At 42.8% G+C, this 18,675-nt stretch overlaps 1 protein-coding gene across 6 annotated transcripts in view; it reads right to left on the minus strand.

The window, feature by feature from the left end:
• Positions 1–18,675, minus strand: part of LOC149319958 (M-phase phosphoprotein 8-like) — a 31,103-nt gene that overhangs the window by 2,553 nt on the left and 9,875 nt on the right. For 2 of the 6 annotated variants that reach the window (XR_016280260.1, XM_089512655.1), the window contains exons 6-13: positions 17,365–17,490; positions 17,191–17,294; positions 14,824–14,964; positions 8,169–8,255; positions 6,672–6,826; positions 5,747–5,901; positions 4,011–4,138; positions 1,017–1,073 (exon numbers count right to left, since the gene is read on the minus strand). Coding sequence is in view for 3 of the 6 variants with exons in the window: in XM_089512655.1 (XP_089368781.1) it covers positions 1,017–1,073; positions 4,011–4,138; positions 5,747–5,901; positions 6,672–6,826; positions 8,169–8,255; positions 14,824–14,964; positions 17,191–17,294; positions 17,365–17,490 (953 nt within the window). In the remaining 3 variants the exon portion in view is untranslated. The remainder of the gene's footprint in view (positions 1–1,016; positions 1,074–4,010; positions 4,139–5,746; positions 5,902–6,671; positions 6,827–8,168; positions 8,256–14,823; positions 14,965–17,190; positions 17,295–17,364; positions 17,491–18,675) is intronic. The other 4 variants (XR_016280261.1, XM_089512656.1, XR_016280262.1 and 1 more) reach the window with 3 other exon arrangements.

Raw genomic sequence — 18,675 nt, forward strand, 5'->3', positions numbered from 1 at the left:
GACTATGGGAGCTCTAGCATAATGGACAGCATATTCAGCATCTAGTGGCAGGGTTGCCAGCCCTTCAAGGCGTTCCTTTAGAGGATGGGTGTTCAGGTCCTGACTTTCTGTCAAGAGAGGGAGGCTGTGAATCAAGTGGCTGAATAAAACCTTCCTGTTCAAAGGCATTATGCCACTGAATGTGAATTTCCAGAAAGCTTAAATGAGAAAGATCTAATATCTTCATATGGGTCCCATCCCACCAAGATATCTGATTGGCCACTATGGAAAAAGGATTTTATTTACAACAATTGCATTTTGTCCTATAACAAGCTATCTGAGAAACATACAATGAACAATTAGATTAAAAAACAATTAAATTATAAAACTATAAATAAAATCAAAAGCAACATAAAATACAGGCCAGAATCCTGTATCACTCTCTGTGTAACATAACTTTACGTGTACTTAACTATGTAGCAGATGTGCTAAGAAACCCAGTTACTGAACTGCAAAGATATGCAATAGGACAGAGGCATGTGTTCCATTACACAATGCACACTGGGGGATCCATATCGCATCAGGGACTGTACCACATCGGTCCTGATGCACATCGGTCACATTGTTGACTCCCGTACCTAATTAAGTAACAGCAGCCCTCTACTGGATTATGGCAATTACTCAACTCTAATTCCCACATAATGTAAGCCCACTTGTGGAAATTTAACTACCATACAGGATTCCAGCCATTAATAGCAAAATTCACAGCAACCTCAAAATTAAAACACACGTTGCTTTTAAACTGCAGCATTAGAGACATCATTGGCATGAACCAACGCAGTGGTCATCTGTTCTTAATGATTCAGACCAAAAGAATCCACTTAGCATGGAGGGAAAGGAGCCTTGCCCTATGTTTCTTTGTGCAAGAAAGAACAGCCTGTGCATGTAGCTACTCAAATATGTCCAAAGACAGGGAACACATGAGGCTGGATAGGCATGGCATTGAGGCCAGAACAGGTCTTAGCCTAGCCACTCACCTTGATGGTCCTTTGAGTGAGCTGCTCTGTCCAGCCAGGATGGCAGGCTCTGTGGCACTGGGAGGGAGGGGAGATGATGAGAAGGAAGTAATGGGCTACCTGGCTATTCTAGGCATGGAGCTGAATTACATGCAGTGAGCAACAGTACCCTTCAGATGCTGCTTGCAGGGAGCACATTCCTAGGAAAATAGCTATTGCTTATCTTCTAGCTACCTGAAACTTGCACCCTAAAGATTCTTCTGTTTGACACTGGAGATTCTCACTATGTAAATTTAAATTAATCTGATACAAGTTTCTTTTTAACAAGAAAACTGGAATTGTATTCTTGCAGAATGGTACGACAATGCAGCCAACTCAAAGCTCAGTCAAGCAGGTGCCAAACAGGAATATAAAGAAATATATAGTAGATTCCAGGTAAGAGGTAGGGAACCATGTTACGGTAGGGGCCTAATTCTCTACTTTGCAGCCCTTCTGTGGTTTGGATGGTTTCAGAAGGCATGTCCTCACCTCCCAGTGTTAATAATGGTTTCAATGTACAGCCTTTCAGCCAGGGACCCAATTTTGTTCCTCTTGTCTCTTCCCCATCAGGACTAAACTACATAACCCCAACTAAAAAACTTCAAGCTTGGCATGCTGCTTTCCTCATGACTGAGATAAAGATTGGCATGCAGAGCAACCCACAATGTTGACCAGTGACAGGAGATAACTAGGAGATTTTCCCCAACCCTATGGAGAGGACTTGGGAGCAGAGGAAACCAGATTAGGCCATGGTTGGAGGTTCCTCCCCCTCCCCCCATTCCTGAGGATATATTTCTTGCTATTTGATAGGTTATCAATGCTTAATGACATGGTGCATTACAGTCAAACAACTTTCTCACAAAAATCATAGCGAAACTAAGGTCCTCCATTAGAAGGCACAACAGGCTGACATAGGGAACCTTCAGCCTGTAAGCCAGATAAAGCCCCTGACAGGTCCCCCTATAGCCCACTGACTTCTTCCCTAGGCCTCACCTTCTCTCTATCCAGGCAGGAAATAACTCCTTTTCTCTATCAGTTGTGGATCATACATAACAGTTTTCCATTGTTGCCTCCCCTCAAAAAAAGTATACACTGCTTTAAAGCAGTGTCCACTGGGGTACCTGGAGACTTGAGGGAAATTCTTGGGAGCGGGACGAATGAGAGACAACGTGGGTTGTTGTTGTGTGCTTGTGTGAAAGAGAGCCACTTAATAATAATAGGTGACATCCACTGTTGGCAGGCAATTCGCCTATATGCTTCCTTGGATCCAATTCTGCCTTTGTGACACAAAGGACTCCTAGCTCCTCTGGTAAGAGTTATGGATGTATTAGGGCTACAGATATACAAATGATGAGTATTTTTTTTAGCTTTGATAGAACTACTTTACCAGCTGGGTGTTAAAACCAAACCTGGGTGAGGACAGGGCATGAAGCTGAAACCCCTAAGTTTACAGCAGTGTTAAGGAACAGAAGAGATATAAAACAGACATAAATTAGTGTGTACCATATGAAAAAAGCCATTTCAGACTGCCTAAGGCCTGCAGGAACAAAGAAATAATCACATTCACTCTTTAGAGGCTAAGAGTGTAATATGTGGACACAAATACAAGTGTATAAATATTTGTATGTTCAAGCAGTAGTGCCCAAGCAAGCCAGCATGAAAAAATCAGCATGATTTACAAGGGATAGGGTAGGGGAGCTGACAATTAGCCAGTCAATATACATAAAACACTGATGGAACAACTCTGAGACACACCTCATTACAAATATGACCCACACAATTTATTTTTTCCTTATGCTGTTATATCCCACCCTCTAATCTGAAAGCATTCTATAACTAGCAGCTAGCAGTGCTACCTAAATACAGTGGGCATTTCCCATCTGATTCTAGCCTGTCCTCATGGATAAGAAAAAAACACGGGAGGTCAAGTCCATATTAGCTAATGGACAGCAACATGTATACACCTGCATCAACATGCCCACGAGCATACACAGCGATTAGCTAATATGGGGCTAGCTGATCCAAGGGAGCTCCAATCTTTGGGCGGCTAGCCCACCAATGTGGTTGGCTCACTGTAATAAATAAAAGTACAATAGTACCATGTATTATGTGAGGTCATACGACATGAGTTCATTTACATGGGTCAGAAAAAGATATTATTCTAGGCATTTTCTAAGTCCTCCAGCATGATTCTATGGTATGCTTCTGCTGGATATTGACAAAAGATATTGGAGGACCTAGAAAATGCCTAGATAAGTGTCCTCTCTAGAAATCTCTAGGTCCTCCAGCAGGACTCTAGGGTCAACCTCTGGCAGAAGCATATCATGAAACCATGCTGGAGGACCTAGAAACTGCCTAGAGAGAATACTTCATTGTTTCTTTCAGTTAAAAAAAATAGCATTCAAGACTGTATGTGAAAATCATTACAGGAAGGAACTTGGAACAGATCTTTTATGTAATACATGGACCACCTGTAAATTTAAACTATCTTTACTAAATCAATTTGGCATGATAGAAGTACAAAGCTGTGGATAAATCTATGGACCATGTTAACTGCAACAGTCATATTCTCTTTCTGTTAAGGTATCAATGAAGGTAAATGTTTAGAAATCCTTATAGACTGGACTCAGTGAAATTATCCTACAAAAGAAATCTGTGCAGGCAATCAATGTATAATAAATAATGCTTAAAAGTTCTCATATATTTATATATGTGGAAATATTACATGTCAGTTTCCATTAATCTGAAAAAGGGACATAGTTGGCATCTTTTGGCTCTGCATTTTTAAAAGTTCTTCAAATATTAAGCATAATTATCATGCAACAGAGCAATATTCAGTTTGAATTGGCATTCTCTTGTTTTTGGTCAATATAATTTTTTTGGTAAAAATATGTACTAAGTTTGGAGAAAGCACTTGATATTTTTGAAAAAGTACTGTACAGATAAACAAAAAGAAAAAAGAAAAGAAAAATTTACCAAGAACACAGGCAGTTGGAATTTGTCATTCAGAACCACAGCTTGCACACTGCATGGTCCACAGAGCCGAGGAATAACATCTTTTCCAAAGAAGTTTGCATGGAAAATGAATAAAAGAATTCCAGATCCTGCAGAAAAACAATCAAGTCTTCAGAGACTGTACAAAAAGTGAAAAGCCTTAAAATCTACTTTGAACATTTTACTTATCTTTAAGTAACATTCCCAAAACAGCATGAGTTTGTGATCCATAAACATGATCTGCTGACTCAAAAGAATGCTCAGACCAAAGAGGGTAAATAACCTGATAAGAACTATTTTTTTATTAGAGAGATTTTGTAGCACCTTAGAGACTAACTGAAAGAAAGTAAGAAGTTGGCAGCATGAGCTTTTGTACAGTTCAGTCTACTTCAGATGCTTTTGGTGGAGTGGAATCTAGGGACAGACAGGAGGGCAAGCTTCCACTCCACCAAAAGTGTCTGAAGAAGTAGACTGAAGTCTATGAAAACTCATGCTGCCAACTTCTTACTTTCTTCCAGTTAGTCTCTTAAGGTGCTACAAAATCTCTCTAATTCTACAGACTAACACGTTTATATCTCTGAACTAATTTTTTAGAATGCAAAAGGATCTGGTAGCATTTCTGAGACAAACTGAAAGAAGCCAATAGCATAAACTTCTTCAGATGTGTGGAGTGGAGTGCAGGACCCAGTGGGACCTTGGTATCCATGGACTTGCCACCCATGGATTCAAGCATCTATGGACAACAAGGGTGTGTTATCCCCAATTGCAGCACATGCAGGTCGCTGAGCCGCCATTAGGGACAGCCACTGTTGTTCCCATTGGTGGCGTGTGCATGGATACTGAGGTCCCATTGCATAAGCAGACTGTGTATGAGAATGGCAATAGAATTGCAAAACTTTGTGGTTATAGAGATGATGTAACAAGTTCAGTTTTAATATTGGTTGATGGTTGCTGGGGGACAAAGGCAGGAGGAAAGATGTTGTCTAAAGCCAAGGTGAGTAAATAATGATATGAATGAGTATTGTAAGGCAGTGTGGAAATCTGAACAGAGATATGATGAATTGCCCAAGACAGCCCTCATGAGAAGGGGGGATTAGCCAGTGTTATTATTTGTGTAATATGCAGGGAAACAATTGTCTCTGTTCAACCCACTGTTGATGGACTTGAGTTTGTGGATACATTCCAATGAAATAGCAGAACTGGAAAGTATTCACAAACTCCAGTAACTGTCAGTTTTTCTAACTGGATTTTGAGACTCTAGATACAGAAACATTAAATTAAATAATAAGCAGAGAAAAACAAACCACCAAATAGCACTTTGGTCAATCCAATTTTTGCATGTTCAGATTTTAGTTACAAGATCCTTACCATAATCTTTGAACATGCTTTTATTTTTTCACAACATCTCTCTGTTACTGACAGTATGGGATTAAACTCAAAAATTCCCAAGACATTAAAATGCCACAAGAAATTAAAATACAACACAGTTTACGCTCTCTCATATCCCACAGAATTTCTAAGATTACAGTCAACCTCAATTCCACCTGCATTGTTTTCTCTTTGTTTTGGACTATTGGGTAAAGTTTAAATAACTTCAAATATTTTACTGCTAAATATTCTGAATAAGATCTGCCCACAGTCTGGGTGATGGTAACAACATGGTCCTAAAGGCTTAGATTTCCAGTTTAATGTTTGAAAATAATGTATTTAAATACTACCTTCAGGGACACTCTGTGGGGGCTTGTAGGTGAATTCAGAAGAATAATCTGGCCCCTCACAAAGCCTATGACACGCAATATCAAATATAGGCTCCATCAAACTAAGACGAGCTTCAAAATATTCTCTGATTGCATCTTCTGCAACTCGTGAGACCCTAAACAAGGAAAACAATAAAAACAGAATTGTGACTTTAATTCTGATCAATTATAATACAAATCTCAATACTTTTTCACTATAAAAATAAGTATTTTCTCAACACTTAGCAGGGTGAAATCCATATTCACACAACAGACTAAAATCTAGCAGAGGATTTACCTGAGCCAGCCTCAACAGTTTGGAACATTACTTTTACAAAACGACTGAGAAATAAAACCTCCCTAATTTACTATTATTACACTTACAATTCTAAAAAGTGACAAATGCTTCTCAAAAGCAATTAAAATTTATTTTTAGTTTTTAAAAACACATCTGAATGCATCAGCAGAGCACAAATATATTTGTTCTCTGTCATTTAGTTTGGTTACACCCCTTATAACTGTCAAACTTTTAAAATGTATATATAGCACAAAAGGGATGAAGTTTTCCCCTTGGTAAAATACAACTGTAAAGTATCTTAATGGAGAAAATAACTGACTACTGTCAAGCTTACTTTAGCTATTTTGGATTAAATTTTCCAATTTTTGCTTAAGAATGTATTAAGTTGCCTTATACTCTCAGACTGTGAGTTCATTTTGCCTCTCCCCAAATGTGACTATGATTTTTACTCCTAAGCAAATTTCTCTAAGGGCCATCCAAGAAACGTGAGTCTTTACTAATAGTTCAGCAAATACAGTTCCTTCCTCACTCTTAAACATCAAGCTTAACTACAGTTGTTGATTGACAAAATAAAATAAAATAAAAATCATGTCCAAAGCAAGAACTTACGTAGTCAAGTGGCTGCTGAGGAGATCATACACTAGCAAATTATTACACTGTTTTGCAAAGTGAAGGGCATTGTTCTGATGCTTTGATAATATGTTGCAGTCTGCGCCACTTTCAATCATAAGACGGACAATATCATAATTTCCTCTCTTACAAGCCTGCATGTGGAAGTAAGAAAGCAAGAGCTGATACATAAAGCACTTCAGTACTGACTAGATATGCACACATTGGAATAGAAACCCATGCAAAGAAAAAGATCTTGTGATGTTTTAAGCCATCCACGGGGTCACCATGAGTTGAATCCAGGGCAGTTAACAACAACAACAACAAGCCACTTTATAGGTCCAGTAGCAACAACAGTTGGCTTCACCTCTAAGCTTAATACTGGAGGAAAACAGAGAGGGGTTGGGAAATGAGCGAGGAAATGAGCCAGGATCTTAAATGTTAGTCTAATTCCTCACTGCTGAGCCATGTTTTGGTGTTTTCCTTGATAAGTATATGCCATGACAATTTCCGCAGAGAGAACCACAACAGAAAGTGAGACTCGGAAATGTTTTTTGTGCACTTCCTCCAAAGCAGAAACCCAAGCCAAACTGTTCACACCATCCCATGGCTGGGAAGTATTTGCTAGGCACAGAATGCAGAGACCAAGATATAGATAACACAAAGATATAAAGATAAGTCATCTTCCACTTGGAAAAGTAACTACAATGTATCTACTTTTCCAGAGCAGTGGCAGCAATTCCACTCTCAATTTGCTGCCACATCAGAGGTGTAAAGGAGCAAATCCTGATGCTAGACATTATCCCTTCAGCTCCAGCAAGCTCCTTTACAATTTAGAGCAGTTGCAGGAGGAGTAGCAGTAAAATCAATAGTAAATTCACTGTTCCCGGAGTGACCGGTCTGCTGCCCACCTTTCTTCCTCCCAACTCTAAGCTTACTGAATAAGTATTAACCAAATATATCAACAGAAAGGATATGGAGACTGAATCCATAGACTGATGTTCACTATTAACCTTAAATTCATGTGCAATCTATAGCTGTAGTATTACTACAAAGATATGTCACTTAATAATGTAACACATGGGTTAGTGCCATTCTGGTAACTTCTAACATTTAAACATGGATCATGCTTCAGATGACAAGCTAATTTATGGATTTTAATAGATAATGCTCTATACATAGGAAAATATATCCAGATTTACCATAGTAAGTATCAAAAGCCATACTAACAGCATATATTTTTTTCCTAGAGGCATTTGATGAATGATGATATAAGGCCCTTCTTACAGAATGCGCTAGATATTGCTAATTGTTGTGTTGGTGTGTGTGTATACATTTCAATTATATATGCTTATATAAAACTTTGTTTTATTTTTTTTAATTGTTTAACTGTATTTTAACTTTTGTATTTTTAACAATGATTTTAATTATTGTAAGCTACTTTGAACCTCAAGGGCTGGATAGAAATACTAATACTAATAATATTAATAATAATACCTTCATTAAAGCCGTTTCACCACTATTTTGCTGCAAATTCATATATGCTCCAGCTTCCAAAAGAATGGCTACTGTAGTGAGGTTGTTCTACAAGAAAAAAAAAGTTAACATATGAATATGCTGAACCCAAACAGAAAAAGGAAAGCTCTTTTTTTTACTTGCTGTGAAGAGCCATAAAAAGTAATTAAAGTGAGCCCTATTAAGTGAGCTCTTTAGCACCATATGTCATGTGCAGCCTAGGCCATAGCAAATTCCATTTCTTAAATACAGGAATAACAAGATTAAAATAAGGTGTAGGAGAAGAAAAAAAATCAAACAAGACAATATAGAAGTAGCAAGCCCAACAAAGGCAGAGGTAGAGAAAAGAGTGCGTGTTCTTGAATAATTCTAGCATGGACTAAGTGGGGAGGGGGGGAATGAAGGGAAGTGGCAAAGAATGCAGAACAAAAATATCTAGCTGTTCTGTGTGACTCCATGCCTGTCTCAGGATGGTGCCGGGACATGGACAGGTTGCTCACCTGTAACTGTGTTTCTTCGAGTGGTCATCTGCGAATTCACACAAATGGGTTATTTCTGCGCATGCGCAGCAAACTCGGAAACTTCTAGAATCTCTGGGCAGAAAGTCATGTAACTTTCTGCAGTCTCTTTGCAACTTTTTGGCGGTAGCCCCGCCCATCCCGTATATAAGGCCCCTGGTGGTCCGCCCCTCTTCAGTTCCGAATGAGCCGCAAACAGCGCGGCAACAAGCGTTGTCAATGAGCAGACACTGAGGGGAAGGATGGGTGAGTTTGTGTGAATTCGCAGATGACCACTCGAAGAAACACAGTTACAGGTGAGCAACCTGTCCTTCTTCTTCGTGGTCTCTGAGAATCACACGAATGGGTTAGACTAGCGAGCTGTAGTCTTTGGAGGAGGGAGTGTCAATTAACACAAATCAAGAAACAATAAAGTATGTAAACCGAACACATGTGTTATTTATTGTTATTAACACAGGTTAATGAATGGCAGAAAGTAACACTGCCCTCCCAAAGGCTGCATCCTGTCTGGCCCTGGCGTCCAGCCTGTAATGTCTGATGAATGTCAATGGTTGGGACCAGACAGCAGCCTTACAAATGTCCTTGAGGGGAATTCCCGTCAAAAAGGCTGCGGATGCTGCTACCGCCCTAGTTGTATGGGCTCTAACCCGACCTGGTAAGGGCTTGTCAGCCAGCTCGTAGCAGAGGCGGATGGTGTTGACTACCCACTTGGAGAACCTCTGCGGTGACACCGGCAGCCCTTTTTTGGCTTCGGAGTAACATACGAATAATCTCTCCGAGCGTCTGGAACCAGCTGTCCTGTCCAAGTAAAATGCCAGCGCTCTCCTAACATTTAGAGCATGGAGCTGGCGCTCAGAGTCTGTGGTCGGATTAGGAGCCAGAGTCGGTAAAACAATGTCCTGATTGGTGTGAAAAGCAGATACTACTTTTGGCAAAAAAGTAATGTCCGTACGGAGAACCACTTTGTCCTTGTGAAAACGGAGAAAGGGTTGATCCATCCTAAGGGCACATAGTTCACCAGCCCGGCGGGCTGATGTGATAGCTACCAGGAAGGCTGTCTTCCAGGTTAAGAGTCTCAAGTCCGTGGTAGCTAATGGTTCAAAGGGCTTAGAGGCTAGATAAGCCAGAACAGTGTCCAAGCTCCATTGTGGTGGAGGGTCCACAATCGGGGGATGTAAGTTGTTAAATCCTTTAAGGAACTTCTTTATGAGAGGGTTCCTAAACAAGGAAGGTTTGTCCTGAAAGCAATAATGTGAAGAGATGGCAGACAGGTAGCATTTGATAGAACTCAAGGAGAGACCTGCCTCCGTCAGTGTCATAAGAAAATCCAGGACTACCGGGATGGAAACACGGGATGGTGGAACTTCCTTGGTTCGTAGAAAGGCAAGGAATCTGTCCCATTTGTAGGCGTAGGACCTCTGGGTAGACGGTCTTTGGGCTGCCTTGATCATATTTTGTACACTGGATGGTAGCGAATTTAGGATTGAATCCTCCATGCCACCAATGGGAGAGACTGCATCTCGGGGTGGTGGACTTGTCCGTCGTGAAGCGAAAGCAAGTCGGGTCGGTGTTTCAAGCGAAGATGTTCTTGGGCTCATTGTAACAGGGGAGCAAACCACGGCTGTCTGGGCCACCACGGGGTGATCAAGATCGCATCCGTGGAGTCCGTCCACATCTTTGTCAATACCCTGGTGATTAACGGAAAGGGAGGGAATGCATAGAGGAGGCCGTTTGTCCATTGAAACTGAAAAGCATTTCACAGGGAGCCTGCTCCACGAACCCGTGAGCAGTACTTATTTAGCTGGGTATTGCTGGGGGAGGCGAATAGATCCACCATGGGCATGCCCCATCGCTGAAAAAGGCGGGAGACTACCTCTGGGTGTAGTTTCCATTCGTGACACGTTGTTTGTGATCTGCTGAGTTGATCCGCCAGGTCGTTTTCGTCCCCTGGAAGGTGGATGCATTGAAGCAGAATGTTGTGCTGTATGCACCAATCCCAGATCCGGAGAGTGATGGCTAGAAGAGTTCTTGATCTCGTACCTCCTTGCTTGTTGAGGTAGTACATGGTAGTGGTGTTGTCTGTGAGGAGTAGTACCACCTTGTTGGAGAGTAAGCCCTGGAAGGCCCTGAGCGCTTTCTCTACTGCCAACATCTCCAATGCATTGATGTGGAGGTTCGACTCTGTTCGTGTCCATTTGTCCTTGACTGTAAGGCCTAATGCATGGGCCCCCCATCCCTGCAGGGATGCGTCTGTTGTCAGAGTTATCTCTGGCGAAGGCGGGGTAAATGGCATGCCGGAACAGACGTTGTCTGGTCGGAGCCACCATTTCAGTGAGGTTTGGACTTTCCTTGGGATGGTGAGAATCTTGTCCGGATGGTCCCTCACCGGATCGAAGGCGGACAGGAACCAAGACTGTACGGGTCTGAGGTGCAGTCTTGCCCAGAGGGTAACGAAGGTTGTGGAGGCCAAATGTCCCATTGCAACTTGCACCACACGGGCTGGTAGATGTCTGTACCATAGGCAGGCTCGTATGGCGAGCGTCAGGGTTTGGAATCTGGACCGTGGAAGGTAGGCTTTGGCTGATTCTGAGTCCAGTAGTGTGCCTATAAAATTGATCTGTCTGGACGGAGTTAAATGAGACTTTTCGAGGTTGACACGAAGTCCCAAAGATGCCAGAAGGTCTTGAGCAAAGTCCATCTGGAGCTGAAGGGCCTCTCTGGATGGTGCCGTGAACAGCCAGTCGTCTAGGTAGGGGAAGACTACGATTCCTTGCTGGCGAAGGTAAGCTATGACAGGAGCCATACACTTCGTGAAGACCCTTGGAGCTGAAGACAGGCCGAATGGAAGGACCTTGTATTGAAAGAAATCTGGTCCAACGGTGAAGGCGAGGAATCTGCGATGGTCGTTCCGTATCGCAATGTGAAAATAGGCGTCCTTCAGGTCCAGCGTGGCGAACCAGGCGTCCTTCTGCAAGAGTGGCAGAATAGAAGCAAGAGTTATCATCCTGAAGTGTCTATAAGCTATGAACGCATTCAGGGCACACAAGTCCAAAATCGGTCTAAGGCCCTCAGGTTTTTTAGGGACAATAAAGTATTTAGAAAAAAAAGCAGTATTGGGCCTGGGAAGGTTGTACAGGCTCGATAGCACCTTTGTCCAAGAGGGAGCGCACTTCGTCGAGAAGGGTGTCCGAGGGGACGGTGGTAATGATAGCTCCGGTGGTGGGGAGCTCAGAAAACTCCAGGGCATAACCCCTTCGAACTATGTTTAGGACCCAGGAGTCTGTTGAGATGGATGCCCAGGTGTTATAAAAGGGCTGTAAGCCGTCTGACTGGGAGATGACGAAGTGCGCTAGGGGGCTTCAGAATCTCTTTTTGCCCCTAGCATCTTTCTTCTTATAACCTGATTGATAGCGGTTCTGGGGCGGTTGGCAACGGTCTTGTTGGGAGGGAGACCTGGAGCGCCCGCCCTGGCGTGAAGAATCTTGGAGCTGGAACTGCCTTTCAGGATGGTGGAAGCGTTGCTGGCCGTGGTGGAACCAGTTTCGTTGGCCACTGTACCGTTGTTTGGTCGGTCTGGAGAGGGAGGCTGACATGCCATGTTTCTTGGCAGCTGTTTTCATTCTGTAACGAAAACTTAATTTCTCATCTGTCTCTTTATTAAACAGGCCGGAGTTATCAAATGGCATGTCTTCTATGGCCGCTTTGGCCTGGGGGGTCAAATCCGAGAAGCGGAGCCAGGCATATCGGCGAAGAGCTACCGATCCGGAGAGAATTTTGGAAGAGCAATCAGTTGAGTGTCTAGCTGATATTATCTGCTGACCTCCCACAGAGTGGACCTCATTCCTGATGGCGGACATAATCCTCTTCTTATCATCAGGGAGCTCACTGATGATAGGGTCCATTTTCTCCATAAGGAGTTGAACATATGCCCCCATGCACGCTGCATAGTTGGCAGTTTTTATGTCCAATGCAGCGGAGGCATAAAACTTCTTCGCCAGGCCATCGATTTTCCTACTCTCCTTGTCCATGGGGGATGAGGAGGGACGAGTCGCAAAGGAGGTTTGTGAGCCCTCCACAATGGCCGAATTTGGCTTTGGATGGTTAAACAGCCAAGACGGTCCTGAAGGTGTGACCCTGTAGAGGTTCGCTATTTTCCTCGAAGTGGAGGAGATGGATGCCGGTGTATCCCATGACCTCTTGGCGATTTTTTCCAGGGATGGAAGAAAGGCCAGGGATGGTGGAGCAGGAGCACAGCCGTGAATCCGGCGTTCCACCGGATCGAGGGCATCATCTTCAGGGTGAGCCACCTCGAGTTTGAGAGCATCTGCCATTCTGATTACCTTATCAGAAAAGGAGCGGACATCGTCCGTTGGTGAGGGGGCATCCGGTTCCCCAAAGGCTAGGGATTGTTCTGCATATAGCTGGACAGACGGAGAAACTGAATGAGAGCGGGAAGCGGAAGGGGATCTGCTGTCCCTGTGGCTCAACGGTGACGGGTCCCTCGTAACGGAGCGACGTGTAACTGTCTCTACCGTGTCACGGTGTTGAGGAGAGTGAGGCCTCACTCTTGTAGGACCGGGGACGTTGCGGCGGAGGTGGTCTGCGTCTACCGGTAACAGGTATTGGCCGGTGTGGTAGTCATAGATCAAGTCCGGTTAGGTGTCAAATAATGACCTGTCCGGCTGGTAGTCCTCCATAGGGGGGCTGGAGCGACGATCCCTATCCAGGGCTTCGTCAGCTTCTGTTCCCAGAGTGGCTCTGTCTCTCTGTAGGGTTGGAAGTCTATCTCGTCTGGGACGGGATGGTGAGGCTCTGTCCCGTCTAGAGCGGGATGGTGAGGTTCTATCCCGTCTAGAACGGGATGGTGACCGGGAGCGCTTCTGCCTCTGCGGTGATAGTTGAACATCCGAGTCAGGAATTTCTCCTTCGGATTCGGACGACTCGCCAAGATTGACTATTTCCAAGTCTGTATCCTGAACAGAGAGGTGTGATGAGATCAGAACTCTGGGCTCGAGAGGTGGAGCCGAAGACGAAGCAGACTCTGGAATTGGAGTTGGTACAGGTCGTGAATCCGGTGGAGGCACCGAGTCAGTACTCGGGGGGCCCCTGCGCCTGGTCTTAGGCGGCAGGGACACTGATCTAGCCTTCCTTGGTTCGAGACCATCTTTGGATGCCTTGGAGGACTTTTGTTTTTCTCCATGAGGCCTTTTTGAAGCCTTATCCGGCTTCGATTTAGATGCCTCCGAAGTCTCCGGCTGGGCCTCGGTTAGAGCGGGGTGAAAGGCCTTTTCATATAGAGACGCTTTCAGCTTCTGGTCTCTATTCTTCAGGGCTTGGGCCGTCATGGCCTTACAATGCCTGCAGGAACCGGGGATGTGGCCTTCCCCCAAGCATAGGACGCATTCGTCATGCCCATCCGACATGGGTATTTTAACCCCGCAATTAGCGCATTGCTTGAAAGAAGCCATAGCGCTGAGAACGTTACCAGTCCGGGTCAATCCGTGAGAGTCAGACAAGGTTGAAATTGGCAAGCAAAGAGAGGTCGAAGTCCATTCCGTTTGGTCAAATGTCCGTTTTAAGGGCTTTGGTCAGAGATTCAGTACTGAACAACAGCAAGTTCCTCGAGCTGCTAATGCGGCGGAATGAAGGAACTGAAGAGGGGCGGACCACCAGGGGCCTTATATACGGGATGGGCGGGGCTACCGCCAAAGAGTTGCAAAGAGACTGCAGAAAGTTACATGACTTTCTGCCGAGAGATTCTAGAAGTTTCCAAGTTTGCTGCGCATGCGCAGAAATAACCCATTTGTGTGATTCGCAGAGACCACGATGAAGAAAACCCACTTTATTAGGATTCCTTCTTTGCACCACTTGGAGAAATTAGTTTAATTTTTTTACCACAATGTGTCAGATGTGATATAAGCCATAGTAGTCAAGTTTCTCCAATAACTCCAAGATGAAATTTGGTTGATCCTGAAGTCTGGAAGACACAGTGACTTAAGCAGCTGAACATATTCCCAGCTATGCTTCTTTGAAATCTCTGTTCTGGATACAAGAGTTTGGGGGTGGGGGTCCCTGAGTAAAGAAAAGCAAAAAGAGAAGCAAAAAGAAAAGAAACCAACCTTTTCAGCTGCATGTATCAAAGCAGTTGTTCCATTTTTTTGCCTGCAATTAACTTTAGCCCCTTTCCTGATGAGAAGTCGAAGAATATCATCATGACCTCCTGCAGCAGCGAGCATCACAAGAGTCATTCCGCTAGAATCCTGCAACAGCGGTTTATTAATGTTTGATTTTCAATTACAACAGCTACCCAAGGTACAACTCAGATCACTGAGGAACAGATGACATCTAGTTTAGCAAAGGATAATTTGCAAAGCCACATGGTCAGATATCCACTTACAAATATATAAATTTTGTATACATAATTGTGCATAAACTGTAGCAAAAAGTGAAATAATTTCCTATTCTTCAATGAATTAATTTTGAAGGGAAATTTAGATTGCAATCCTGAAGGCAGGAAACTGTCTAATTAAAAAAAAATTGTAAGCCGTTCTATGAGTCTTTGTGGCTGAAGAGCAGGAGATAAATACTCCAAAATAAATAAAATAAAATAAAATAATGGAATGTGGTATGGTAATATTATTCTAATACTAGTATGAAAATAATCTGTGTTATTTTCAGTGCTTCTATTTAATATGTCTAATGAACATGGACGTGTTGAAAGCTGAACACTTGAGTATGAAACAAAATTACTCAAGCTGGAGCAGATGCCTGGCATTGTCATTGTCTGCTCCCATTTCTCTCCTGGAATACTTTTCACAGGCTGGTTTAGCATAAGAGGGGACAGCCCAGCTGAAGAAGGAGGAGCCTGGAGACCCTAATGGTATTGTCAGACCTCATTCAGATCTTAGCAATTCTGGGAACATTCCAAATAGCTGGCAACAAGGGGGATAATATCAGTTACTGAATAATTAATGAAAAGATGCAGACCACTCCGTATTTGTGCCCCCGTGTTTAAACAGTTTAATATGTATTTACACATTTCAACTAAGAGAAGTGTAGAGCACATTAAATGTGAAATGTGCTCACAAAAGTCAAGCAATTATTCTAACTTACTTTAGCAATTACAGTAACAATCTGAGGATATTAATGCTACCTCCAATATATCCAATATTAATGCTATCTCCAATATACAGGAGCCCTGGTGGTACAGTGGTTAAATGCTGGTACTGCAGCCACAATGTTGTGAGTTTGATCCCAGGGCTCCAAGGTTGACTCAGCCTTCCATCCATTCATAGGTCAGTAAAATGATTACTCAGCTTTTTGGGCGTAATTGGCTTACAGATTGTAAACTGCTTTGAGAGTGCTTAGTTCACTATGAAGCGGTACAGAAACGTAAATGCTATTTCCACTGCTAATACATCTCAATTGAGACAATGTTCATGGTAAGACCTGCTGCACAGCTAAAAAAACCTTAGGCCCTCAACAGATGGGCTTTTGCGGCACCCTCGTTACATGTGAGGATTGCCTGGTGGGCAGAGCGCCCACACGCCTGGCAACCCTCGCACGTAACGAGGGCTTCGCAGCTGCGCAGCACCACCCACATGGTGCGCACAGCTATGACGTCGCAGCTGCGCAACGTCCAAATAACGCTGCGCAGCTGCGATGCCATCGGAGCGTCTTTGCAGGTTTGCTGCAGCGCAGCTGCACAGCAAAAGGGAGCTGCTCCTTTCTTGCTGTGCTGCAGTGTCACACAATTTGGTTGTTGCGGTGCTGCTGTGTGGCAAAGAGAGGCTCCTCCCTGGTGCCTCTTTCTGGTGGTCTGTACCCCGCCCCAGTTGATTAAGCACATGTTATACACTGAAGTCTTATATATGTTTACCTGGAACTAGGTTCCACTAAACAAAACAGGGCTTACTTCCAACTGGACATATATAAGATTGCACGGTTAACTTTGCCATATTGCAGTGTTACTGTGCATATAAATAAAACGATTTTGTAGGAAAAAGCATCCTTAAAATGCCCAATACAACATACATATCCACTATTTCAGAAGAAGCATTCCGTCTTGTGAAAAAGCAAAATGTCTCTTTTAAGATGAGGTCTACTATTTATAGTTTTCAAACACTTCTATTAAAATTAAATAAAAAGCATATCAGCAAAATAATCAGGACACCTTTTTAGTTAATCAAATGCTTGTAATTCAATTAAACATTACAGGGCTCAGTATTAAACAGATGTACAAAGCAAGCCTCTCTGAATGGAATGGAATTACTTCTATGTACCTGTGCATAGGATTATGTTACAAGGACAGCGTTCAAATCTTTAGAGTGTACCACATCTAAACACTGATGCTGTATGTTTGCTTTAAAAGGACTTTTGAATATTTGTATATCACTGCTTTACTTATCTAAACCCCTCAAATTGTTATATTCTTGTTGTAATATTTTGCCAAAGAATATTAAACTATATGTTCCAAAAAAACATACCTCCTGTTCAAGATTATACTCTTCATTTGAATTAAGTGCATTCTTTACTGTAGCATAGTGTCCATTTTTAACAGCATCCCGCAGCTGAGCTAGAATAAAATAAGCTAGAATTGGAGTAAATAGATTTCAAAACTGAAGGTATGAAGATGCTCCATCTATCAAGCTAGTACTCACTAGAGGATATTACTTCAACAGGCAAGTGATTCTCATCTTCTCCATCAAGATGCTTCTGAAAGTCTTCCAGTGACAGCCACTCTAACTGCATGTCCATGCCCAAGCTCACAGTTTGTTGCTTCGCATCTACCACGTTTCAAATTATAGGAAAGAGAGAAAAATAATAATATAGCCATCACTAAATAAATCCTCTTTGCACACATTGTATACACCCCACTGCTCCCTACTCCAAGGCAAACAGAAAAACAATTTGTTGTGGAATACAGCTAACAAATAGATCAATAAACTGGATGAGGAATCAAGCCCAAACTAAACTAACAGAGGCCCTGTTTGTGGGTGGTTCAACCTTCTTAGCTTTATGCTAGTGGTCTTCACCCTGCATTGGAGCTCCACCCTGGAAATGTTCACTAATCATTTCAAGGTATGGAACACCTTCTACTAGTTTAGGTTGTTGTGCAAGCTGTAATTCTACCTGGAGAGACATTTCCACATTAGACTACTGTAATGCATTATACATAGCCTACTTTTGCAGTCAACGTTTTAAGCTACTACTGGTCTAAAATACAACTGTACGGGGACTAGGCATTATGATCACATTACTCCAAGGTACCAACTGCACTGAATCCCATTTCATTTCCAGGGTCAATTCAAAAGGTTGCTTTGCTCTTTTAGAGCCTTTCAGGATTTAGGACCAGGATACCGTCAAGACCAATGAACTCTTATCCCACTGCACAATCAATCAGTCTTGGTGAAGTGAAAACAAAATATTTTTATTGCAGACATCAGAAACAGAAGCCATCAAGGTCAGATCTAACATTCCATGCCCACCACCGCATATTAAATGCATTCACATTAATTAACTCCACCCCTTATATTTGGGGCGCATACTTATTCCTACCATAATAATATCTAACCGTTTTTCCCATCTCCCACCTGAGCATCTTCAAACCTCTACCTATAGATAAAGCCAAGCAACAGTAAAATGTCTCCCCCACATTCCACAAGGTCTTCCCAGCAGCTAGCTCAGCAGCTCTAGCACATGTATTAAACACATTAGCCCCTACTGTACCACTTGACACCCAACAGGCCCTTGTATACATCAGCCCCAGCAAAATAAAACACACATAAATCAACATAAGCACTCATGGCAGATTCTATACACAAAGGATGCTATAGATTCATGAAGGACTGCTCTCTGTGTTGCCTGGCATTTTGTTTATAATTCCACTGGCACTTTTTATACAGCTCTTTCATACTCTGGCAGTTAGCTGTTTTTGTTTAACTGTAATTTTTTCTTTGTAAGCCATCAGT

The sequence above is a fragment of the Sceloporus occidentalis genome, unplaced genomic scaffold (genome assembly GCF_023333645.1).
Source record: "Sceloporus occidentalis isolate IW3139 unplaced genomic scaffold, rSceOcc1.0.p SCAF_2, whole genome shotgun sequence".
Classification (NCBI taxonomy): Eukaryota; Metazoa; Chordata; class Lepidosauria; order Squamata; family Phrynosomatidae; genus Sceloporus; species Sceloporus occidentalis.